The 20889-nt window shown below is 48.2% G+C and overlaps 1 protein-coding gene across 1 annotated transcript in view; it reads left to right on the top strand.

The window, feature by feature from the left end:
• ccdc33 (coiled-coil domain containing 33) overlaps window positions 1-20889 on the top strand; it is a 340583-nt gene that overhangs the window by 209326 nt on the left and 110368 nt on the right. Inside the window, 2 exon segments of the mRNA XM_085972306.1 lie at window positions 1104-1237; window positions 5532-5603. Coding sequence (XP_085828432.1) covers window positions 1104-1237; window positions 5532-5603 — 206 coding nt within the window.

Here is a 20889-nt window from a genome sequence, read left to right as displayed (position 1 = left end):
ACCTCCCATATGGCCATGAAACCAATGAAATTATTCCCTCTGGTGTGGTGAGGGGGGTGGGGGAGGGAGTCCAGAACAAGGGGGCATAACCTTAAAATTAGAGCTAGGCCGTTCAGGGGTGATGTCAGGAAGTACTTCTTCACACAAAGGGTCGTTAAGTTCATTAAATATATTCAAGAAGGAGTTAGATATATTTCTTAAGGCTAAAGGGATCAAGGGATATGGGGAGAAAGCAGGGACAGGGTACTGAAATTGGATGATCAGCCATGATCTCATTGAATGGCGGAGCAGGCTCGAGGGACACCATTGGCGGCCGTGCCTTCAGCTGCCTAGGCCAAGCTGTGGCTCAGTGGGTAGCACTCTCGCCTCTGAGTCCGAAGGTTGTGGGGTCAAGTCCCACTCCAGGAACTTGAGCGCATAAAGCTGGGCTGACACTCCAGTACAGTGCTGAGGGAGTGCTGCACTGTCGGAGGTGCTGTCTTTCAGATGAGATGTTAAACTGAGGCCCTGTCTGCCCTCTCAGGTGGACGTAAAAGATCCCATGGCCACTATTTCGAAGAAGAGCAAGGGGGGAGTTCTCCCCGGTGTCCTAGGACCAATATTTATCCCTCAACCAACATAACAAAAACAGATGACCTGGTCATTATCACATTGCTGTTTGTGGGATCTTGCTGTGTGCAAATTGGCCACCGCATTTCCTACATTACAACAGTGACTACACTTCAAAATTATTTAATTGGCTGTAAAGCGCTTTGAGACGTCCGGTGGTTGTGAAAGGCGCTATATAAATGCAAGTCTTTCTTTTCTAAGCTTTGGAATTCCCTCCCTAAACCTCTCTACTTCTGTCTCCTCCTTTAAGATGCTTCTTAAAACCGACCTCTTTGACCACCTGTTCTAATATCTCCTTACGTGGCTCGGTGGCAAACCTTGTTTGATAATCGCTCCTGCGCAGCGCCTTGGGACGTTTTCCTAAGTTAAAGGCGCTGTATAAATGCAAGTTGTTGTTGTTGAATGGCCGGCTTTTGTTGCTATGGTCACGATCCCTGCCCTCTGACCGATTGAAGTGCGATGAATGCGTTTTAACGTACTGTTGTCACCGACAGTGATGAACACCTTCAGCTGGTCCGTCCGCAGCCCACTGGGGTTCTCAGTGGTGCCCCTGGACCAGGATGTTTACCACAAGTTAATGGCGGAAAGCGGAGGTCGCGGACTGCGGGTGGACGGCCTACCTGTACAGGTGAGCTTTTTTCCCCTGTTGGTGGCTTTTTAGTTGGAAACGGGTCCCCCGGTCTCAAAGAAAAGGCATATGGGCTGACATGAATCAGTCATTCATGAAAGAAAGACTTATGAAATAATACTGAGCGGCCTACGGGTGGCGCTGAGAGAGTATAAATACTCGGGCACGGGCCCAGCTTGCGCAGGACATTCTTAACAGGAACTAGTGAAGGACACAATGTTGTAAAACAGTTGATTAAAACTTTGTTTAACGCTTAGACCAAGTGCCTAGTAGTTTTCTTACGTCATGGGATACTTGCCTTCATTAGCCGAGGCATAGAATATAAGAGCAGGGAGGTTATGATGGAGCTGTACAAAACGCTAGTTAGGCCACAGCTGGAATACTGTGTGCAGTTCTGGTCACCAGACTATAGGAAGGATGTGATTGCACTGGAGAGGGTGCAGAGGAGATTCACCATGATGTTACCTGGGCTGGAGCGCTTCAGCTGTGAAGAGAGACTGGACAGGCTGGGGTTGTTTTCCTTGGAGCAGAGAAGGCTGAGGGGGGACCTGATTGAGGTGTACAAAATTATGAGGGGCATAGATAGGGGAGATAGAAAGGAACTTTTCCCCTTAGAAGAGGGGTCAATAACCAGGGGGCATAGTTTCAGGGTAAGGTGCAGGAGGTTTAGGGGGGATTTGAGGAAAAACTTTTTCACCCAGAGGGTGGTTGGAATCTGGAACTCATTGCTTGAAAGGGTGGTAGAGGCAGGAACCCTCACAACATTCAAGAAGCATTTAGATGAGCACTTGAAACGCCATAGCATACAAGGCTAGGGACCACGTGCTGGAAAATGGGATTAGAATAGACAGGGCTTGGTGGCCGGCGCGGACACGATGGGCCGAAGGGCCTCTTTCTGTGCTGTATAACTCTATGGGGTCGATTTTCATTCAGCAGTCGGGAAGGAGGCGGGACTACAACTTTTGGGGTTGTAGTCCCGCCTCCATCGAGTTCTAGCCAACCCACGCGATTTTCACTTGATTGACCTTGTTGAGCCCACCCAGCAGGCTCAGCAGGCCAATTAAGGGCCACCCGGCAACAGGTGACGTCACAGATTGACATTTCATCTGTCAAGAGCTTTTGACAGATGAAATATCAGCGTTTGACAGCTGTTTGAAGCTGTCAAACACTGACAATCTGTACACTAAGTTAATTCCTTGCTCTCAGGATGATTTAGAGATCTCCCTGGAACAGAAAGCTGAATGCTGGAACTTTTGACAGATCGTGGCCATTCTGCTTTCTGTGCCGGTGAGATGAGGGACTCCCGAGCCCTGAAGGAAGGAAGGCTGTAAAGGTAAGTAAAACTTCATTAAACACTTTACACACACCAAACACACTTACCTCTGCACTCATGCACCCATCACTCACCTGAACACCAGACATCTTGACCCCTCCAAGCCCTTCAGCCCGACGGTCCGCCTCGCTAACTTGGCGTGGTTTGGAGCCGTCGGGAATCCCACATTTCACCAATGAAATTAGGGATTAGGCTAAAAACTGCCTATTAGGCACTAATCCCCTTCCCGCCTCGGGGAGGTGGCTCCCAGTGCGGGTCGGGTACCCACTTCCTTTGAAACTGGCACGGGGGCGGGTTGGGGGCGGGAAGGGTTTGTGCCCCCCGATTCTGCAATTTTAACACCCCACACGCCTCCATTCCCGCCTCCAAGGCCCTGGGAAATTCGAGCCCTGACGTAATAAAACTCACTACGCACTTGGTTTGAGTATAAAGCAAGGCTTTAATCAACTTGTTTCAAAACATGGAGGTCTAGTTGTACTTCACTAGTCCCTGTTTTACAAAATATCCTGGGCAAGCTGGGCCCATGCCCGAGTATTTATACTCCTTGGACAGCGCCACCAGCTGGCTGTCCAGTGCTATTTCATGAGTCTTTCTTCATGGATCATAAGATTCATAACAAGCCCTATGACTCTATGGCCTATAAATTCGGTGACGCCCCGCCAGCACGTTTGCGCCGGAAATTTAGCGCCCGCCGCCGAGCCAGTTGTGCCCACCCCAAATTCACTTTCAGCGCCCCAAAGCAGAAGCGGGCGCTGGTACAGGGTGTGCCCGCCCCGCTTGGGGCGCTGAAAGTGAATTTCAGCGCTGCCGGTCCCGCTGCGCCACCCGATGCGGTGCGGCAGGCTGCTGTACTGCAGGCCTCCCCCTTCTCTTAAGGGGGAGGTGCCTGCAACGGCCGGAGCCCCGTTGAAAGTGCCGGCAAAAGAGCCCGGCACAACGGCGAAGTGCCGGGCTCCACGGAAACCAGCCGGCAATGCCGCGGGGGGGGGGGGTGGAGGAGGCCGGGGAAGGAGGTGCGGGCAGGCGGCCGCCGAAAAAGTGGCCGGCCGCACCTCCGCTTTAAATAGCGCCTCTAAGGCTGCAGCACGGCCCGGTCTTCACAACGTTGTTAGCGGCCGCCAGGGAAGAGGCGGCCGCTACTGAAGATGGGGATCGGCGTGGTTTCGGCCGTTACCGGGGCACTGCGCACACCGATGACGTCATCGGTGCCGGTGCAGCGCTACCGGCTAACGCCGATGTTAGGGCGCACCTAATTTCGGACGCAGCGTTACTTCCGACGCAAACCACTGTAACGCCCCTAAGTGGGCGTAAACGCTACCGAATTTCTAGGCCTATGACTCTAAAAGCCATCATGTTAAGTGGGACAATGTTAAAAAAAAAAAGAGGGTGTAGTGGTGGGGGTGGGCGGGGTGGTGGGGGGGTGGCGGGAGTGGGTGAGGGTGTGGTGGGGTGGGAGGAGGGAAGATCTATCAGTGCTGTCGCTTCTGAACCAGAGACCTCCCTGGAAGGTGCCGGGCAAGGGAAGGATCGCTTCAGCTGTGCTGACCTCCATGGTCAAATAGCCCGCCGACGCCCGCCGTCTGTTCTCAGGCATGAGGGGTGGCGCCTGGTGTGTGGAGGTCGTATCCCAGCAACCTCAGAAAGGTGGGCGGGAGTGCTGAAAAAGGTTGAACATTGGATTTACGGGCGGTTAGATGGGGAGGAAAACAATATTTGAAAAATAAGTATGAGGAGTCTTGCGTCACACTCTAACGCTCAGACTGACCCTCTTTTCATGACCAAGTTAGGATGGAGTGAATAGTTTGGCTTATGAGAAGAGTATTTTAGAACCGACTCGGTGCCCTGCCTGAACTACCCTGGCAAAATAGTTATCCAGGCCATTAATCCAGGTATACACTAGAGATAAGAGTGGATCTCCCCATAAGACCTGTAGTAGGCAGTTTGTGTCAGCCGTGGCTCAGTGGGCAGCACTCTCTCGCCTCTGAGTCAGAAGGTTGTGGGTTCACAGTCCCCCTCCAGAGACTTGAGCACAAAATCTAGGCTCCAGTGCAGTGCTGAGGGAGTGCTGCACTGTCAGAGGTGCCGTCTTTCAGAGGAGACGCTAAACCGAGGCCTCGTCTGCCCCCTCAGGTGGATCCCATGGCCCAATTTCCAAGAGAAGGAGGGGAGTTCTCCCTTGGACCAATATTTGTCCCTCAATCAACATCTGGCTATTATCAGATTGTTGTGTGTGGGAGCTTGCTGTGCGCAAATTGGCTGCCGCGTTTCCTACATTACAACGGTAACTCCACTTCAAAAAGTACTTTGTTGGCTGTAAAACGCTTTGGGACGTCCGGTGGTCGTGAAAGGCGCTATAGAAATGCAAGTCTTTTTTTCTTTTAGACGTCACCTTTGCCTGTACTGTTTAGTTTTCTCTTATAACCAGCCCCCTACCCTCACTATTCGCTCTCAACACATGTTCTCCACAGTTTCTCCCGGGTGGCCTGGCCAACTCTCCTTCCTCGACCAACACCACCAAGCACGGATTATTTGCCTCACCGCTGTTGGTGGCCCATTACCACATAACAGCAAACTACATTGCAAAGAAATTCTTTCAAGTGTTCGATGATAAGGCTGTTATTAAATGCAAGTAATTTTTTCCCCCCAATCCCTATCCTGAGTAAATCTGAAGACACAGCAGGGGGCTGAGCTTATAGAGAGTAGCGATCAGAGATCGAGCTACAGCATTGCCTTCGCTATCCTCCAGCCTACGCTCCCTGTGATCACGGCTCCCCACTGGAAGCCCAGGATTGTGGAATTCCTCTTTCATCTTCAAACCCATTTCCAACCAGATATTTATCCAGTTCTTTTTTTAAAGGAGTTACTCAACACTGTTATCCAATCCTTTTTGCTGGGCGTCATCCACTGCTTTACAGTACAGGAAACATAAAGCCTCATTGTAAACTTTCTGTCTCTCCACAGGGCAACAGCTTGAGAACAACCTCCAACACCAGTCCCACCGTGGGGCTCATTCTCCGTCTTATTGGCTCCGAGGTAAGTTTGAATGAAAATAAGGAACGTATGGCTTAAGCTTGGTTGCACCCCCAATTTCCTTCGACCACACCATCGGCGGCCGTGCCTTCAGCTGCTGAGGCCCTAAGCTCTGGAATTCCCTCCCCAAACCTCTCCACCTCTCCACCCTCCTTTAAGATGCTCCTTGGAACCTACCTCTTTGACCAAGCTTTTGGTCACCTGTCCGAATATCTCCTTGTGTGTGGCTCGGTGTGATAACACTCCTGAGAAGCGCCTTGGGATGTTTTACTAGCTTAAAGGCGCTGTATAAATGCAAGTTGTCATTGAAGGCTCCTCCCGCTGTCTCCTATTCTCATTTATTCCTTCTCATGACCTCGAGACTGTGGAACTCCTTATCTCCTTTTGTCTTTCCTTCCTCCTACATGCCTCAGACTTTGGTCTCCTTAATTTATCTCACTGCCTTCTCTCCTGATGTCTTCAACCTTGGTGCTATCTTGCACTCTGGACCTTGGGCCTTCATCCAAGTCTCTCAATTAACAATAGGGAGCTTTTTGACTTGTGCAGCATGATTTCGTGTGCGTGACATTCCATGCACGAGGTCAACCAGAATAGGCTTCAATTAGAAAATAATTTCTAATTACTAGGGGAAGGTAATATTCCAAGAGAACTTCACAAGAACCGAGAACTATCCATTTGTGGATGCAAAGCACCACCTCACTGATTAGTGAAAGCACCGCCGACAGTATGACTGGCATCTGGTGTAAGCAGGTACCAGCCTCAAACTGGTACCTCTCAACTCGTGCCGCGGGATCTTTTACATCCACCAGAGAACATAAGAACATAAGAAATAGGAGCAGGAATAGGCCACTTGGCCCCTCGAGCCTGCTCCGCCATTCAATAAGATCATGGCTGATCTTGGGCTCAAAGCCACTTCCCCGCCCGCTCCCCATAACCCTTCACTCCCTTATCTTGCAAAAATCTGTCTATCTCCACCTTAAATGTATTTAATGACCCAGCCTCCATGGCTCTCTGGGGCAGAGAATTCCATAGATTTACGACCCTCTGAGAGAAGAAATTCCTCCTCATCTCAGTTCTAAAAGGGCGACCCTTTATTCTGAAACTATGCCCCCGAGTTCTAGATTTCCCCACGAGGGGAAACATCCTCTCTGCATCTACCTTGTCGAGCCCCCTCAGTATCTTATATGTTTCAATAAAATCACCTCTCATTCTTCTAAATTCCAATGAGTATAGGCTCAACCTGCTCAACCTTTCCTCATAAGTCAACCCCCTCATCTCAGGAATTAACCTAGTGAATTGTCTCTGAACTGAGAGAGCAGACGGGGGCCTCGGTTTAATGTCTCATCCGAAAGACGGCACCTCCAACAGTGCAGTGCTGGACTTCGCCCTTAAACTATCCATTTGCACAGATACTCTCCACTTGCCTGGATGAGTGCAGCTCCAACAACACTCAAGGAGCTCGACACCATTCAGGATAAAGCAGCCCGCTTGATTGGCACTCCATCCACCACCTTCAACATTCACTCCCTCCACCACCGGCGCACCGTGGCTGCAGTGTGTACCATCTACAAGATGCACTGCAGCAACTCGCCAAAGCTCCTTCAACGGCACCTTCCAAACCCGCGACCTCTACCACTTAGAAGGACAAGGGCAGCAGACGCATGGGAACATCACCACCTACAAGTTCCCCTCCAAGCCACACACCATCCTGACTTGGACCTGTATCGCCGTTCCTTCACTGTCGCTGGGCCAAAATCCTGGAACTCCCTTCCTAACAGCATTGTGGGTGTACCTACACCATATGGACTGCAGCGGTTCAAGAAGGCGGCTCACCACCATTTTCTCAAGGGCAATTAGGGATGGGCACTAAATGCAGGCCTAGCCAGCGACGCCCACATCCCATCAATGAATTAAAAAAAAATCCCCAATGAGGAAAAAAATTGCAACATAAGCACGCAGGTAAAATAAACAAATTCTGCGGCCACATTTGAACCTGCTGTGTGCACGCGTCTCGGATCTTGGTAATCACCCTTCACTGAACAAAGATGAATGTCTTGGCCAAGAATTGTCATGCCAGAAAATGATTTGCTGTCCCTATGATAGTCTCACAGCTACTGGCAAATGAAACTATATTAAGATAATTATGTCAGAGTAACTGGCACAAGCAGTGAAATAATATTTCTCAAAACACTTGTGGCATGAAACAATCACTCACACATAACCTAATAAATCTAAAAATTCAGTAATAACAGAGGGACATTTGTCAGGACAAGCAGAAAGCCGACACTGGCTTTTCCTCATGCAGTCCGGCAATGTAGAAATATCTGCAGGAAGGACACCTACAGAAAGAAAGAAACAGAAAATGATGAAGGAACTCAGCAGGTCAGGCAGCATCTGTAAAGAGAGAAACAGAGTTAACCTTTCAGAAAGGTCATCGACCTGAAACGTTGGGGCAGGATTTTCATTGGGCCGTGGAGGCGGGATTGGAGACGTGTGGGGGGGTTACAATCCCGAAATCGGGGGTCCCGACCCCATCCCGCCCCCAACCCGCCTCCATGCCAGTTTCAAAGGAGGCGGGTACCCGCCCCGCACTGGGACCCGCCTACCCGAGGCAGGAAGGGGATTAGTGCCAATTAACTGCCTGTTAACAGGTAGTTAACAGGCAGTTTTTAGCCTAATCCCTATTTTTAATGCTGAAGTGTGGGATTCCCGACGGCTCCAAACCACGGCAAGTTAGAGGAGGCGGGCCGTCGGGTTGAAGGACTTGGAGGGGTCGAGATGTCGGTGTTCAGGTGAGTGATGTGTGCATGAGTGCAAAGGTAAGTGTGTTTGGTGTGACTAAAGTGTTTAAAGAAGTTTAAATGACCTTTTCTTACCTTTTCAGCCTTCCTTCCTTTAGGTCTCGGGAGTCCCTCATCTCACCGGCACAGAAAGCAGAATGGCTGCGAACTGTCAAAAGTGACAGCCTTCAGCTTTCTGTGCCGGAGAGATTTCTAACTGAGTCTGTGGAGAAGGACTCAGGTTAGAAGTAAGAGTGTCAGTGTTTGACAGCTTCAAACAGCTGTGAAACGCTGATATTTCATCTGTCAAAACCTCTTGACAGATGAAATTTCAGTCTGTGACGTCACCTGTTGCCGGGTGGCCCTTAATTGGCCTGCTGGGCCCACTGGGCGGGCTCAACAAGGTCAATTAAGTTAAAATCACGTGGATTGGCTGCATCTCGATGGAGGCGGGACTACAACCCCGAAAGTTATGGTCCCGCCTCCTACCCAACTCCTGAATGAAAATCCAGCCCCTTAACTCTGTTTCTCTCTCTCCATGGATGCTGCCTGACCTGCTGAGTATTTCCAGCATTTTCTGTTTTTATTTCAGATTTCCAGCATCTGCAGTATTTTCTTTTTGTACAGAAAGAAAGACTTGCATTTATATAGCGCCTTTCACGATCTCAGGACGTCCCAAAGCGCTTTACAGCCAATCAAGTACTTTTTGAAGTGTAGTCACTGTTATAATGTAGGAAATGCGGCATCCAATTTGCGCACAGCAAGCTCCCGCAAACAATGTGATAATGCCCAGATAATCTGTTTCTGCTCTTCCAGTTCTGGCCTCTTGTGCATCCCCCGATTTTAATCACTCCACCATTGGTGGCCGTGCTTTTGGCTGCCTTGGCCCGAAGCTCAGGAATTCCCTCCCTAAACCTCTCCGTCTCTCCGCCTCTCTCTCTTCCTTTAAGACGCTCCTTAAAACCTACCTCTTTGACCAAGCTTCTGATCACCTGTCCTGATATCTCCTTCTGTGGCTCGGTCTCATATTTTTTTTTATTGATAACGCTCTTGTTAAGCGCCTTGAGACAGTTTGCCAAGTTAAAGTCGCTATATAAATGCGAGTTGCTGTTGTTTAGGAATGTTGTAAGAAGTCACACAACACCAGGTTATAGCCCAACAGCTTTATTTGAAATCACAAGCTTTCGGAGCGCTGCTCCTTCGTCAGGTGAAGTGGAGAAAGGCATTAACATTGCATCCAAAAGACGGCACCTCCGACAGTGCGGCACCCCCTCAGCACTGCACTGGGAGTGTCAGCCTAGATTTTAGTGCTTAAGTCCCTGGAGTGGGGCTCGAACACACAACCTTCTGACTCAGAGACAAGGGTGCTACCCATAACTTTGTGATGGTAAATGAGGGTTGCTTACAAGGTAAGGGGAGCAAATTATCGCCATGCTTTTGTTGAATATTTTAGACTTTGAACTATACTCAATGGACAACATAGGCCCTGAAATTACACCGTGGGAGAGAAGCACTGAAATGTACGCCAGCAATTCCTTCCCTTTCCTCTTTGAGATGAGGTTAAAATAAACAAGAAGAAAAACGTGCATTTATATAGCGCCTTTCATCTAGTAAAACATCCCAAGGCGCTTCACAGGAGCGTTATCAAACAAAATTTGACACCAAGCCACATAAGGAGATATAAGGGCAGGAGGCACGTTTTAAGAAGCGTCTTAAAGGAGTAGAGAGAGGCGGAGAGGTTTAGGGAGGGAATTCCAGAGCTTAGGGCCCAGGCAGCTGAAGGGACGGCCGCCAACGGTGAAGCGATTAAAATCGGGGATGCTCAAGAGGCCAGAATTGGAGGAGCGCAGCGATCTCGGTGGGGGGGGGGGGGGGCGCGGTGTTGTAGGGCTGGAGGAGGTCACAGAGATAGGGAGGGGGCCGAGGGATTTGAAAACAAGGAGGAGAATTTTTTAAATCGAGGCGTGAAATAAATGTGTTAACAGTCATTGCTAAGTAAACATAAGGAAAGAGATTCAGATGGACCTGCAAGGCAGCATCCCCTGGAGTCATTTCAGTTTCTAATAAGGAATACCATTCTTTTGTTGAAATTCATTTCATTTTAGTGTGTCCTCGTGGTAAAATACTATGCATTAATATGGGTCGGAATAAAGCATAATGATATGGAGATTTTATTGATATTCTGTGGGTGCCTTGGGATTTGGTTGCTGAGGAGTCCACATTGGTGGTACTTATGACTAATTGCCCGTGGGTCAAATGGAGAGACTGTACGTGTGATACATTATTCACAAGGGTACAACTCAGTGCAGAATTAATTCGTTTTATTACAGCTGCTTGCCAAAGTAAATTAACAGTTTCAGCCAAGCACTAAACTACCGAGGTATTTATTTTAAGATGATTGTTGTGGCACTGTTTTATGGGACAGTAATTTGTATCTTTTATGGTCAGGCTCATGTGTGTAATTTAATATATGCAATGGCCACTGTTTCAAATGTCTTTATTAAATCCCGACCTAATCAACACAGCTGTCCCCGGCTGATTCGGCATAACATCAGGGCAACCCGCATAGCACGAGCACTGATCCTTGTGAATTCTCCTTCAGAGAGGGAGCCCAGGGATTGTCAGTTTACAAGATAGCAGATGAGACGATAATAGACTTATGTTTCTATCAGGTGACTCGGTGGGCCGAATGGCCTCCTTCTGTGCCGTTATGACTCTATGGGGGAGAAATTCGGTATCGCCCCGTTTGGGGCGTCATTATCGGCCATGCGCAAAGTTTAGCGCCTGGCGCTAATTATCTCCTCCGACAGCAAACTTGGCTTTTATCGCCCCGGGAGGTGATTGGAGCGCTAAATCAGGCGCTTCACACCTGTCTTAGGGCGCAAAGGCCGAGGAGCGAGGTGCTACCTCAGAGCGCTGGTGACGCAAGGAAGGGCAAATCAAAATAAACCTGCAAAGTGCTGCTCAGTACCCAAAACTCCTTCACACAGCGTTGAATCTCTCCAGAAGTCTCTCTCTGTCTCTCTCTCAGAATGCGTGGTGCAAAAATGTCACCAACAAAAAAAGGCAGGAAGCGGTCGCCTTTAAATAGCGCTCCCCTAGTCCCTTTCTGACAGCATAACGCTCCCCTCAACCTGTCGTTGCTAGCGGCAGGCGGTAAGGCAGGGGGCGCCACTCAATATCCGGTCCCGGGCGCTAACGGGGCGTTGCGCACTCGACTGACGTCACAATCTGCCGGCGCAGGAGATGGTGGCGGTAGTGTTTAGCGCCGCTGCAAAATGTCTAGTTAATTTCGCGAGCGGCGCAAACATCGCCGCGCCCGGGCGCTAGTTGCTTTGCGCCCCATTAGCGCCCTGTTAAGGCGCTAACGGGAGGCGCAAACAACTGAATTTTTCCCCCTATGTCTCTTTAGCACGTCATAAGAACATCTTCACCTGAAGGTGGCAGGACATATTGAGAGACTGGTTCGCAAAGCTTATGGGATCTTGGGTTTCATAAATAGAGGTAGTGAGTACAAAAGTAGAGAAGTTATGCTTAGGAGCAGGAGTAGGTCATTCGGCCCCTCGAGCCTGCTCCGCCATTTAATGAGATCATGGCTGATCATCCAAATTCAGTACCCTGTCCCTGCTTTCTCCCCATATCCCTTGATCCCTTTAGCTTTAAGAAATATATCCAACTCCTTCTTGAATATATTTAATGAATTGCCCTCTACTGCCTTGTGTGGTAGAGAATTCCACAGGTTCACCACTCTCTGGGTGAAGAAATTCCTCCTCATCTCAGTCCTAAATGGCTTACCCCTTATCCTTAGACTGTGACCCCTGGTTCTGGACTCCCCCACCATCAGGAACATCCTTCCTGCATCTAGTCTGTCTAGTCCTGTTAGAATTTTATAAGTTTCAATGAGATCCCCTCTCATTCTTCTGAACTCCAGCGAATATAAGCCCAATCGACCCAATCTCTCCTCATATGTCATTCCTGCCATCCCAGGTATCAGTCTGGTGAATCTTCGCTGCACTCCCTCCATGGCAAGAACATCCTTCCTCAGATAAGGCGACCAAAACTGCACACAATACTCCAGGTGTGGCCTCACCAAGGCCCTGTACAACTGCAGCAAGACATCCTTGTTCCTGTACTCGAATCCTCTCGCTACGAAGGCCAACATACCATTTGCCTTCTTAACCGCCTGCTGCACCTGCATGCTTACCTTCAGCAACTGATGCACAAGGACACCCAGGTTTCGTTGCACTTCCCCTTCTCCCAATCTATTGCTGTTCAGATAATAATCTGCCTTCCTGTTTTTGCCACCGAAGTGGATAACCTCGCATTTATCCACATTATACTGCATCTGCCATGCATCTGCCCAATCACCCAACCTGTCCATCTTGTAGAGATGGCGGTAAGTGGTGTTGGTGATGAATAGGATAGAGTTTGAAACTCATCACAAAGACCACTTACGTCAATCTCCACAACATTGCCCCTATCTTACCCGTACTCTTGCCACACACTGTTGACAATACCTGCATTCCGTATAGTGTACGCTGGTATAATGGTTATGTTACTGGACCAGTAATCCAGAGGCCCGGACTAATGATCCACAGGACAATGGGGGAAAAATTCAGTTGGTTGCGCCTCCCGTTAGCGCCTTAAGAGGGCGCAAAGCAACTCGCGCCCGGGCGCGGCGATTTTTGTGGCGCTCGCGAAATTAACTAGACATTTTGCGGTGGCGCTAAACACTTCCGCCACAATCTCCTGCGCCGGCAGATCGTGACGTCAATCGAGTGCGCAACGCCCTGGTAGCGCCCCGGACCGGATATTGAGTGGCGCCCCCAACCTTACCGCCTTCCGCTAGCAACGACAGGTTGAGGGGAGCGTTATGCTGTCAGAAAGGGACTAGGGGAGCGCGATTTAATTAATTAAAAACCTGGAATGAAAAGCTAGTATCAGTAATGCTGAAATCACAGATTATCGTAAAAAATCTGGTTCACTAATGCCCTTTAGGGAAGGAAATCTGCCGCCTTTACCCGGTCTGGCCTATATGTGACCCCAGACCCACAGCAATGTGGTTGACTCTTAACTGCCCCTCTGTAATGGCCTAGCAAGCCATATCAGTTGAATTCAAGAAGGCGGCTCACCGCCAACTTCTCGAGGGCAAATAGAGATGGGCAATAAATGCTGGCCTTGCCCACATCCTGTGAATGAATATAAAAAAAAATTCTCCTCCTTGCCTGATCGCTCAGACTGTACATCACCGTGCTGTTCTGTGCAGGTGAGGGCGCAGTTATAGGGACTTGTCCTGAGTCACTCGAGGTAAAATTCATTCAAAAAGAACACGCTTATGGTTTCCCCACACAAAGCGGGCTGACAAAATCGAAGAATTCTCAGGATTAGATGATCCAAAGCTGGTCACACTGCGAGTCCTGGGGAGGTGGCCTCTCCTTCCGAGCTGTTGTATGCGTCGGGGTGGGGGGGGTGGGGGGGGATAAGCTGCCCTAGCTGTCATGAGCTGTCGGGGAATCTAGGTAGATGGATAGGGGTAGGTAACTAGCTCCAAGGGGATTGTCTGAATAGCGAAAGATCAAAGCTCAAGTATTGGTTATGCATTGAGCTTGGGCGGATGTGCAATGATAACCTTCTAGAGAGTCATCTGTCCTGGTGCGTGAGGCATCATTTCAAAGCAGTTCCCCGAGGATAGATCTGAGGTGCTAATGGTTAAGAACCCTTTCGCATATATTACTGAGTCTTGTAATGTGGGGGGAGGGGATGGAAAGCGTGTAGAAAGGGGTCTTATTAAGCAGAAGCTTTGCTACTAAGAAAGGCAGCTCAGCTCTCTCTCTGCATCTGTGGGTTTGAAAAGTTTTGATTTGAAAAATATCTTTCAGTTTCTACATAGTAAGATGCCTTCATTTGCACGGTCTAGTTTTGCAATCAACTCCAGCTGATATTTACATGGTATTATCATAGAAGCATAGAAATTTACAGCACAGAAGGAGGCCATTCGGCCCATCGTGTCCGTGCCGGCCAACAAAGAGCTATCCAGCCTAATCCCACTTTCCAGCTCTCGGTCCATAGTCCTGTAGGTTACGGCACTTCAAGTGCATATCCGAGCACTTTTTAAATGTGTTGAGGGTTTCTGCCTCTACCACCCTTTCAGGCAGTGAGTTCCAGACCCCCACCACCCTCTGGGTGAAAACATTTCTCCTCAAATCCCCCCATAACCTCCGACCAGTTACTTTAAATCTATGCCCCCTGGTTATTGACCTCTCTGCTAAGGGAAATAGGTCCTTCCTATCCACTCTATCTAGGCCCCTCATAATTTTATACACCTCAATCAGGTCTCCCCTCAGCCTCCTCTTTTCCAAAGAAAACAACCCCAGCCTGTCCAATCTTTCCTCATAGCTAAAATTCCCCAGCCCAGGCAACAGCCTCGTAAATCTCCTCTGCACCCTCTCTAGTGCAATCACATCCTTCCTGTACGTGGTGATCAGAACTGCACGCAGTATTCTAGCTGAGGCCTAACCAATGTTGTATACAGTTCAAGCATAACCTCCCTGCTCTTATATTCTATGCCTCGGCTAATTACATAGAATGTACAGCACAGGAACAGGCCATTCGGCCCAACTGGTCCGTGCCGGTGTTTATGCTCCACACGAGCCTCCTCCCGCCCCTTTTCATCTCACCCTATCAGCATATCCTTTTATTCCTTTCTTCCTCAGGTACTTAGCAATTATCTCATAATTTCATTTGTTATGCCCCAAACTTACGTGATGTGACTAGTTTCTTGAGGCCGTGGCACTCCGACCAGCAGAAGAAGCAATGGAGCAACAGAACTTTAGCTCCAATCTGGCAGCCAGCTGGATGGTGCAAGAGAATCATTGGCCAAAAAATACTGCTGAAAAATGTCCTCCTGTTTCGTGTTGTTTCATTGAGTAAAATGAAGAATAAATTAGTCGTTAACTAACCTGAACATTTTTCGTCAACTCAATTTGTAATAGGTTCCTTACGGAGACTAAACCTAAAACTAAACCAAAACTAAAACTCAGGATAAGGCGACAAGACGAAGAGTTTTTTTTTACATTTATTTTCCTTTGGCTTTGCATTCTCAGCAACGGAGCCTCACTTGCCAAAAGGGGCAGATCAGGAATTCAGGCGGATATTGCTCCCATTCTACCGGCAATGGTTGGAAAATGGCGGGCAGTTCTTGGCCAAATTTCCGATATGTGCTTTTGACAGGAAATGCTCCCCAACGGGAGTGTCTCGGGTGGACGTAAAAGATCCCGCGAGCACAATTTCGAAGAAGAGCAGGGGGAGTTCTCCCCGGGTGTCCTGGGGCCAATATTTATCCCTCAATCGACGTCACTAAAAACAGATGATCTGGTCATTATCACATTGCTGTTTGTGGGAGCTTGCTGTGCGCAAATTGGCTGCTGCGCTTCCCACATTACAACAGTGACGGCACTTCAAAAAAGTACTTCATTGGCTGTAAAGCGCTTTGGGACATCCTGAGGTCGTGAAAGGTGCTATACAAATGCAAGTCTTTATAGAGTAAGTACAAAGCTAAATGGCTGATACAAAGAGTGCAGAATGGAGAAACTCAACCGTAAATTAGCGATGGCCAATGAACAACTAGTTTCCACTCAGAAGATGCTAATTAACACTTGATCCCTTTACTCCCTTGCACAATTTATTTCTCAAACTGCTCTTCTTACTGCAGGGTTTGTGGAACCCAAGCCTGGTGTCCCTAACCACCGCCACTTGTCTTATCTTCTCTCCTGTGCTATTCAAACTTGGTGTCATCCAATCCTAGAAATTTACCACACAGGTGGAGGCCATTCGGCCCATCGTGTCTGCGCCGGCCAAAAAAAAGAGCTCTCCAGCCTAATCCCACTTTCCAGCTCTTGGTCCGTAGCCCTGTAGGTTATGGCACTTCCAAGTGCTTTTTAAATGTGTTCTAAGGATAAGGGGTAAGCCATTCGGGACAGAGATGAGGAGGAATTTCTTCACCCAGAGAGTGGTGAACCTGTGGAATTCTCTACCACAGAAGGCAGTTGAGGCCAATTCATTAAATATATTCAAGAAAGAGTTGGATATATTTCTTAAGGCGAAAGGGATCAAGGGATTTGGGGAGAAAGCAGGGACAGGGTACTGAGTTTGGATGATCAGCCATGATCTCATTGAATGGCGGAGCAGGCTCGAGGGGCCGAATGGCCTACTCCTGCTCCTATCTTCTATGTCTATGTTTTCTATGTTCTGCATCTTTGACACAAGTGTCTGATTTTTTTTTTAAGTTAGAAATATCTTTTCTTGTTTCCTATTTTTCCCCCCTATATTGTTATAACTCTAGTGCAATGATTGTCGCGTTTATGTTAAACACTGTCAAGGACATTTATTGTCGGAGTACAGCACTGAAGCACAGCCGTGTAATAAGGTTATAGAGTCGGTGCAGTTGGCTTCATAACTAATGATTTGAATAGATTGGGGCACGGGGAAAATTAATGTCTTTGTTGAACAGAATTTGTCAGTCTTCCCCCTCACACAATCCCACAGGAGCTCTCTTGGACAAGAGCTAATTGAATCAAAGTGTGTGAGCAGAGACTGGCAGCACATGTTGGATGGTGTTTCAGGGAGAGATCGCAGATCAAGCAGCTTCGATGCATTGTACTTTCAGTACCGTGGACAGCAGCTGCATTAACCGCCCGTGTAATCGCAGAAACTGTTGCATTTTACATGATCTGGGCTCCTGAGGCCAGTGTGCAAGGGCTAGGCTGCATTTCCATCTGACAGCGCCCGGGTCTAATTCTCTGATGTTGGAAAAGGGGATTGCTTGTTTCTGTGTGATGTTTGTAAAGGCTTGCGTTGCACTAATGAGATGCAGAAAAACTTCCGATGGCGTTAATGAGGTAGAAAGGTCGAAGTGGCAGAGAACAGCAGCTTAAAGCTGTGTTGTTCACAGAATAGGGAGAGGTAGCTGGGGAATAGAGAAATAAAAGACATTGAGAAGAGGCTTGAAGCAGCCTAACTGAGCATTTTTCCTAACACGCCCTATCCATGTACTTAAAGAGAATGATGGTTTGTTAAAACGTGGAGATAAGCATTTTGGAGTAAATTGCTGTCAAAAATGCACACATTCAAATATATCTCCAGCAATAAATGAGATATTTTTCTTTATTTAAGTGGGTATAGCATCTCGTTTGAAGAGCTGCACTCTCCATACAGCACTGCACTGGGCTATCAGCTTGCATTATACACTGGAGTCCCAGGGGGTGCGGGTGGGTGTTGGGGGGTGGGTGCGGATGGGAAATTTCCTCGGTGCTTCTCCTGCCCCATGGCTGTAACTTCGGCGGAAGCTCGGCGGAAACCTGCGCCGACTGCCGAAGTTACAGAGGCGCGGAGGGGGAGAAGGTGACTCACTCCCAACCCTACCCCGAAAGGAGCTTGAATCTAAAACCTTCTGTGGCGAGGATCAGCACTGAGGCAAACTGGCGATACTTGCAACAGAGGTCACGGCGACGTAGCGAATAACCTGGTAACTGATCGCCTAACAAACCGTGTTCGTGATAACTGTTAACCCATTGAACATCTTGTGCTCATGTTGTGAAATCATGAGTGGGACAACAACAACTTGTATTTATATAGCGCCTTTAACGTAGTAAAACGTCCCAAGGTGCTGCACAGGAGTATTTTAAGACAAAACAATTTGACACTGAGCCACATGAGGATAAATTAGGGCAGGTGACCAAAAGCTTGGTCAAAGAGGTCGGTTTTAAGGAGCGTCTTAAAGGAGGAGAGAGAGGTAGCGAGGCGGAGAGGTTTAGGCAGGGAATTCCAGAGCTCAGGGCCTAGACAACAGAAGGCACGGTCACCAATGGTGGAGTGATTATAATCAGGGATGCTCAAGAGGGCAGAATTAGAGGAGCACAGATATCTCGGGGGGGTTGTGGGGCTGGAGGAGATTACAGAGATAGGGAGGGGGGCAAGGCCAAGGAGGGATTTGAAAACAAGGATGAGGACTTTAAAATCGAGGTGTTGCTTAACCGGGAGCCAATGTAGGTCAGTGAGCACAGGGGTGATGATGGGTGAACGGGACTTGGTGCGAGTTAGGATACGGGCAGCCGAGTTTTGGATGACCTCAAGTTTACGTAGGGTGGAATGTGGAATGTGGGAGGCCAATGTGGGACGTTGATCAATGTTACAATAACTGAGATTAAGCTTGCCTTACTAGGACCCTTTTAAATAATCAACAGTTAGATTTAATTCTGATTAAAGCCTTCAGTTTTGCCCATTTTGCTTTAACTTACAAATGTTTGCTGGTCCAGTCCGGTAATTGCTGATAAGGCCACCGAGATTGTAGATTACTGAGGCAGACAGTACTGGGAAGCTTAACTAAGCCACAGAAATGGTGCTGAATCATCTTTGGGTTTACGACTGTGTCTGTAGTCATCTTCATTCAGGCTGACTGGCTCCTTTGAACTAATGTCACCAGAACTCACTGTGAAAAACAAAAAATAAATAGAGTAAAACAGAGACAAATGTCTATGTGCATAATTCTTTAAAGTCACAATGGCACAGAAGGAGGCCATTCGGCCCATCGAGTCTGTGCCGGCTCTCTGTAGAGCAATCCAGTCAGTCCCATTCCCCCGCTCTATCCCCGTAGCCCTGCAAGTTTATTTCCCTCAAGTGCCCATCCAGTCTCCCGTTGAAAACATTGAGTGTCTCCGCTTCCACCCCTTCCGTTGGCAGTGAGTTCCAGGTCCTCACCACTCGCTGCGTAAAAAAGTTTTCCCTCACATCCCCCCTGTATCTCTTGCCCAAAACCTTAAATCTGTGTCCCCGAGTCCTTGTACCATCAACTAGTGGGAACAGCCTTTCCCCGTCTAGCCTATCCAAACCCGTCATAATCTTGTACACCTCTATCAAATCACCCCGCAACCTCCTTTGCTCTAATGAAAACAAATCCAGCTTCTCCAACCTGTCCTTGTAGCTAAGATCCCCCATCCCCGGAACCATTCTGGTAAATCTCCTCCACACCCTCTCAAGGGCCTTCACATCCTTCCTAAAGCATGGTGACCAGAACTGGACGCAATACTCCAGTTGTGGCCTAACCGGCGCTTTATAAAGGTTCAGCATAACTTCTCTACTTTTGTACTCAGTACCTCTATTTATGGAGCCCAAGATCCCATAAGCTTTGTTAACCACTCTCTCAATATGTCCTGCCACCTTCAGGGACCTATGCACATTAACTCCCAGGTCCCTCTGTCCCTGCACACTCTTTAAAACTGTGCCATTAAGTGTATATTGCCTCTCCCTGTTCCTTCTGCCAAAATGCATCACCTCACACTTCTCTGTATTAAATTCCATCTGCCAATTGTCTGCCCATTCTGCTAGCCTTTCTATGTCCTGTTGCAGTTTAACTCTTTTATTTTTTTTAGAAATTGTAAATGGTTTAAAACAGTAAATACGCAGTAGGTCTTTCAGCATCCGTGAGATTCGTGTTTCAGGTAAACCGTTCATCATAACCCATTCTGATCATCGCGTTCTAGAAATTACAGCACAGAAGGAGGCAACTCACCCCATCGTGCCGGTTCTGCCTCTTCAACTGGACCTGCCTGCTCTATTTCCTGCCCTTTCCCTCTATCCTTTTATGAAAAAAAAACGTATCCAATTCCAGTTTAAATAATGTAGCCACTGTTCTGATAACCCCCTGTGTGGGAAAAGATTTCTGACCATCCTCTGCCTTCTACTTTTGCTATCCCCCTAGTCTAGGTCCCTTTGTCATTGATTCACCATGATCACCATTTCTTTCTCATGTTTTTAGTGTCAGCTGTGGCTCAGTGGGCAGCACCCTCGCCTCTGAGTTAGAAGGTTGTGGGTTCAAGTCCCCACTCCAGAGAGTTGAGCACAAAAATCTAGGCTGACGCTCCCAGTGCAGTGCTGAGGGAGTGCCGCACTGTCGGAGGTGCCGTCTTTCAGATGAGACGTTAAACCGAGGCCCCGTCTGCTCTCTCACGTGGACATAAAAGATCCTATTTCGAAGAAGAGCAGGGGAATTATCCCCCGTGTCCTGGGCCAATATTTATCCCTCCACCAATATCACTAAAACAGATTATCTGGTCATTATCACATTGCTGTTTGTGGGAGCTTGCTGTGTGCAAATTGGCTGCTGCATTTCCCACATTACAGCAGTGACCACACTTCAAAAAGTACTTCATTGGCTGTAAAGCGCTTTGAGATGTCCGGTGGTCGTGAAAGGCGCTATAGAAATGCAAGTCTTTCTTTCAGAGCACCAGTTAGTTTTATGTCTAGAGGGTTATAATTCCTCTGTAAGTAATCTCGACATATAGGTGAGCGACTGGGGATTGAATCGTTCACACATTAAAAAACACAAATTAAATGTTGAACAGTTGGCTTAACTTGATTGTCTTCATAAACCAGAGGAATAAAGCTACAGGAGTTTGTAAGATTCTTAGGGGAGAAATTCAGTATCGCCCCGCTTTGGGCGCTAAATTTTGAAA

Source organism: Somniosus microcephalus, chromosome 32, assembly GCF_052327205.1.
Source record: "Somniosus microcephalus isolate GS21.2 chromosome 32, FLI_Smic_1.0, whole genome shotgun sequence".
Taxonomy (NCBI): domain Eukaryota; kingdom Metazoa; phylum Chordata; class Chondrichthyes; order Squaliformes; family Somniosidae; genus Somniosus; species Somniosus microcephalus.
This window is presented reverse-complemented; position numbering and strand designations above follow the sequence as displayed.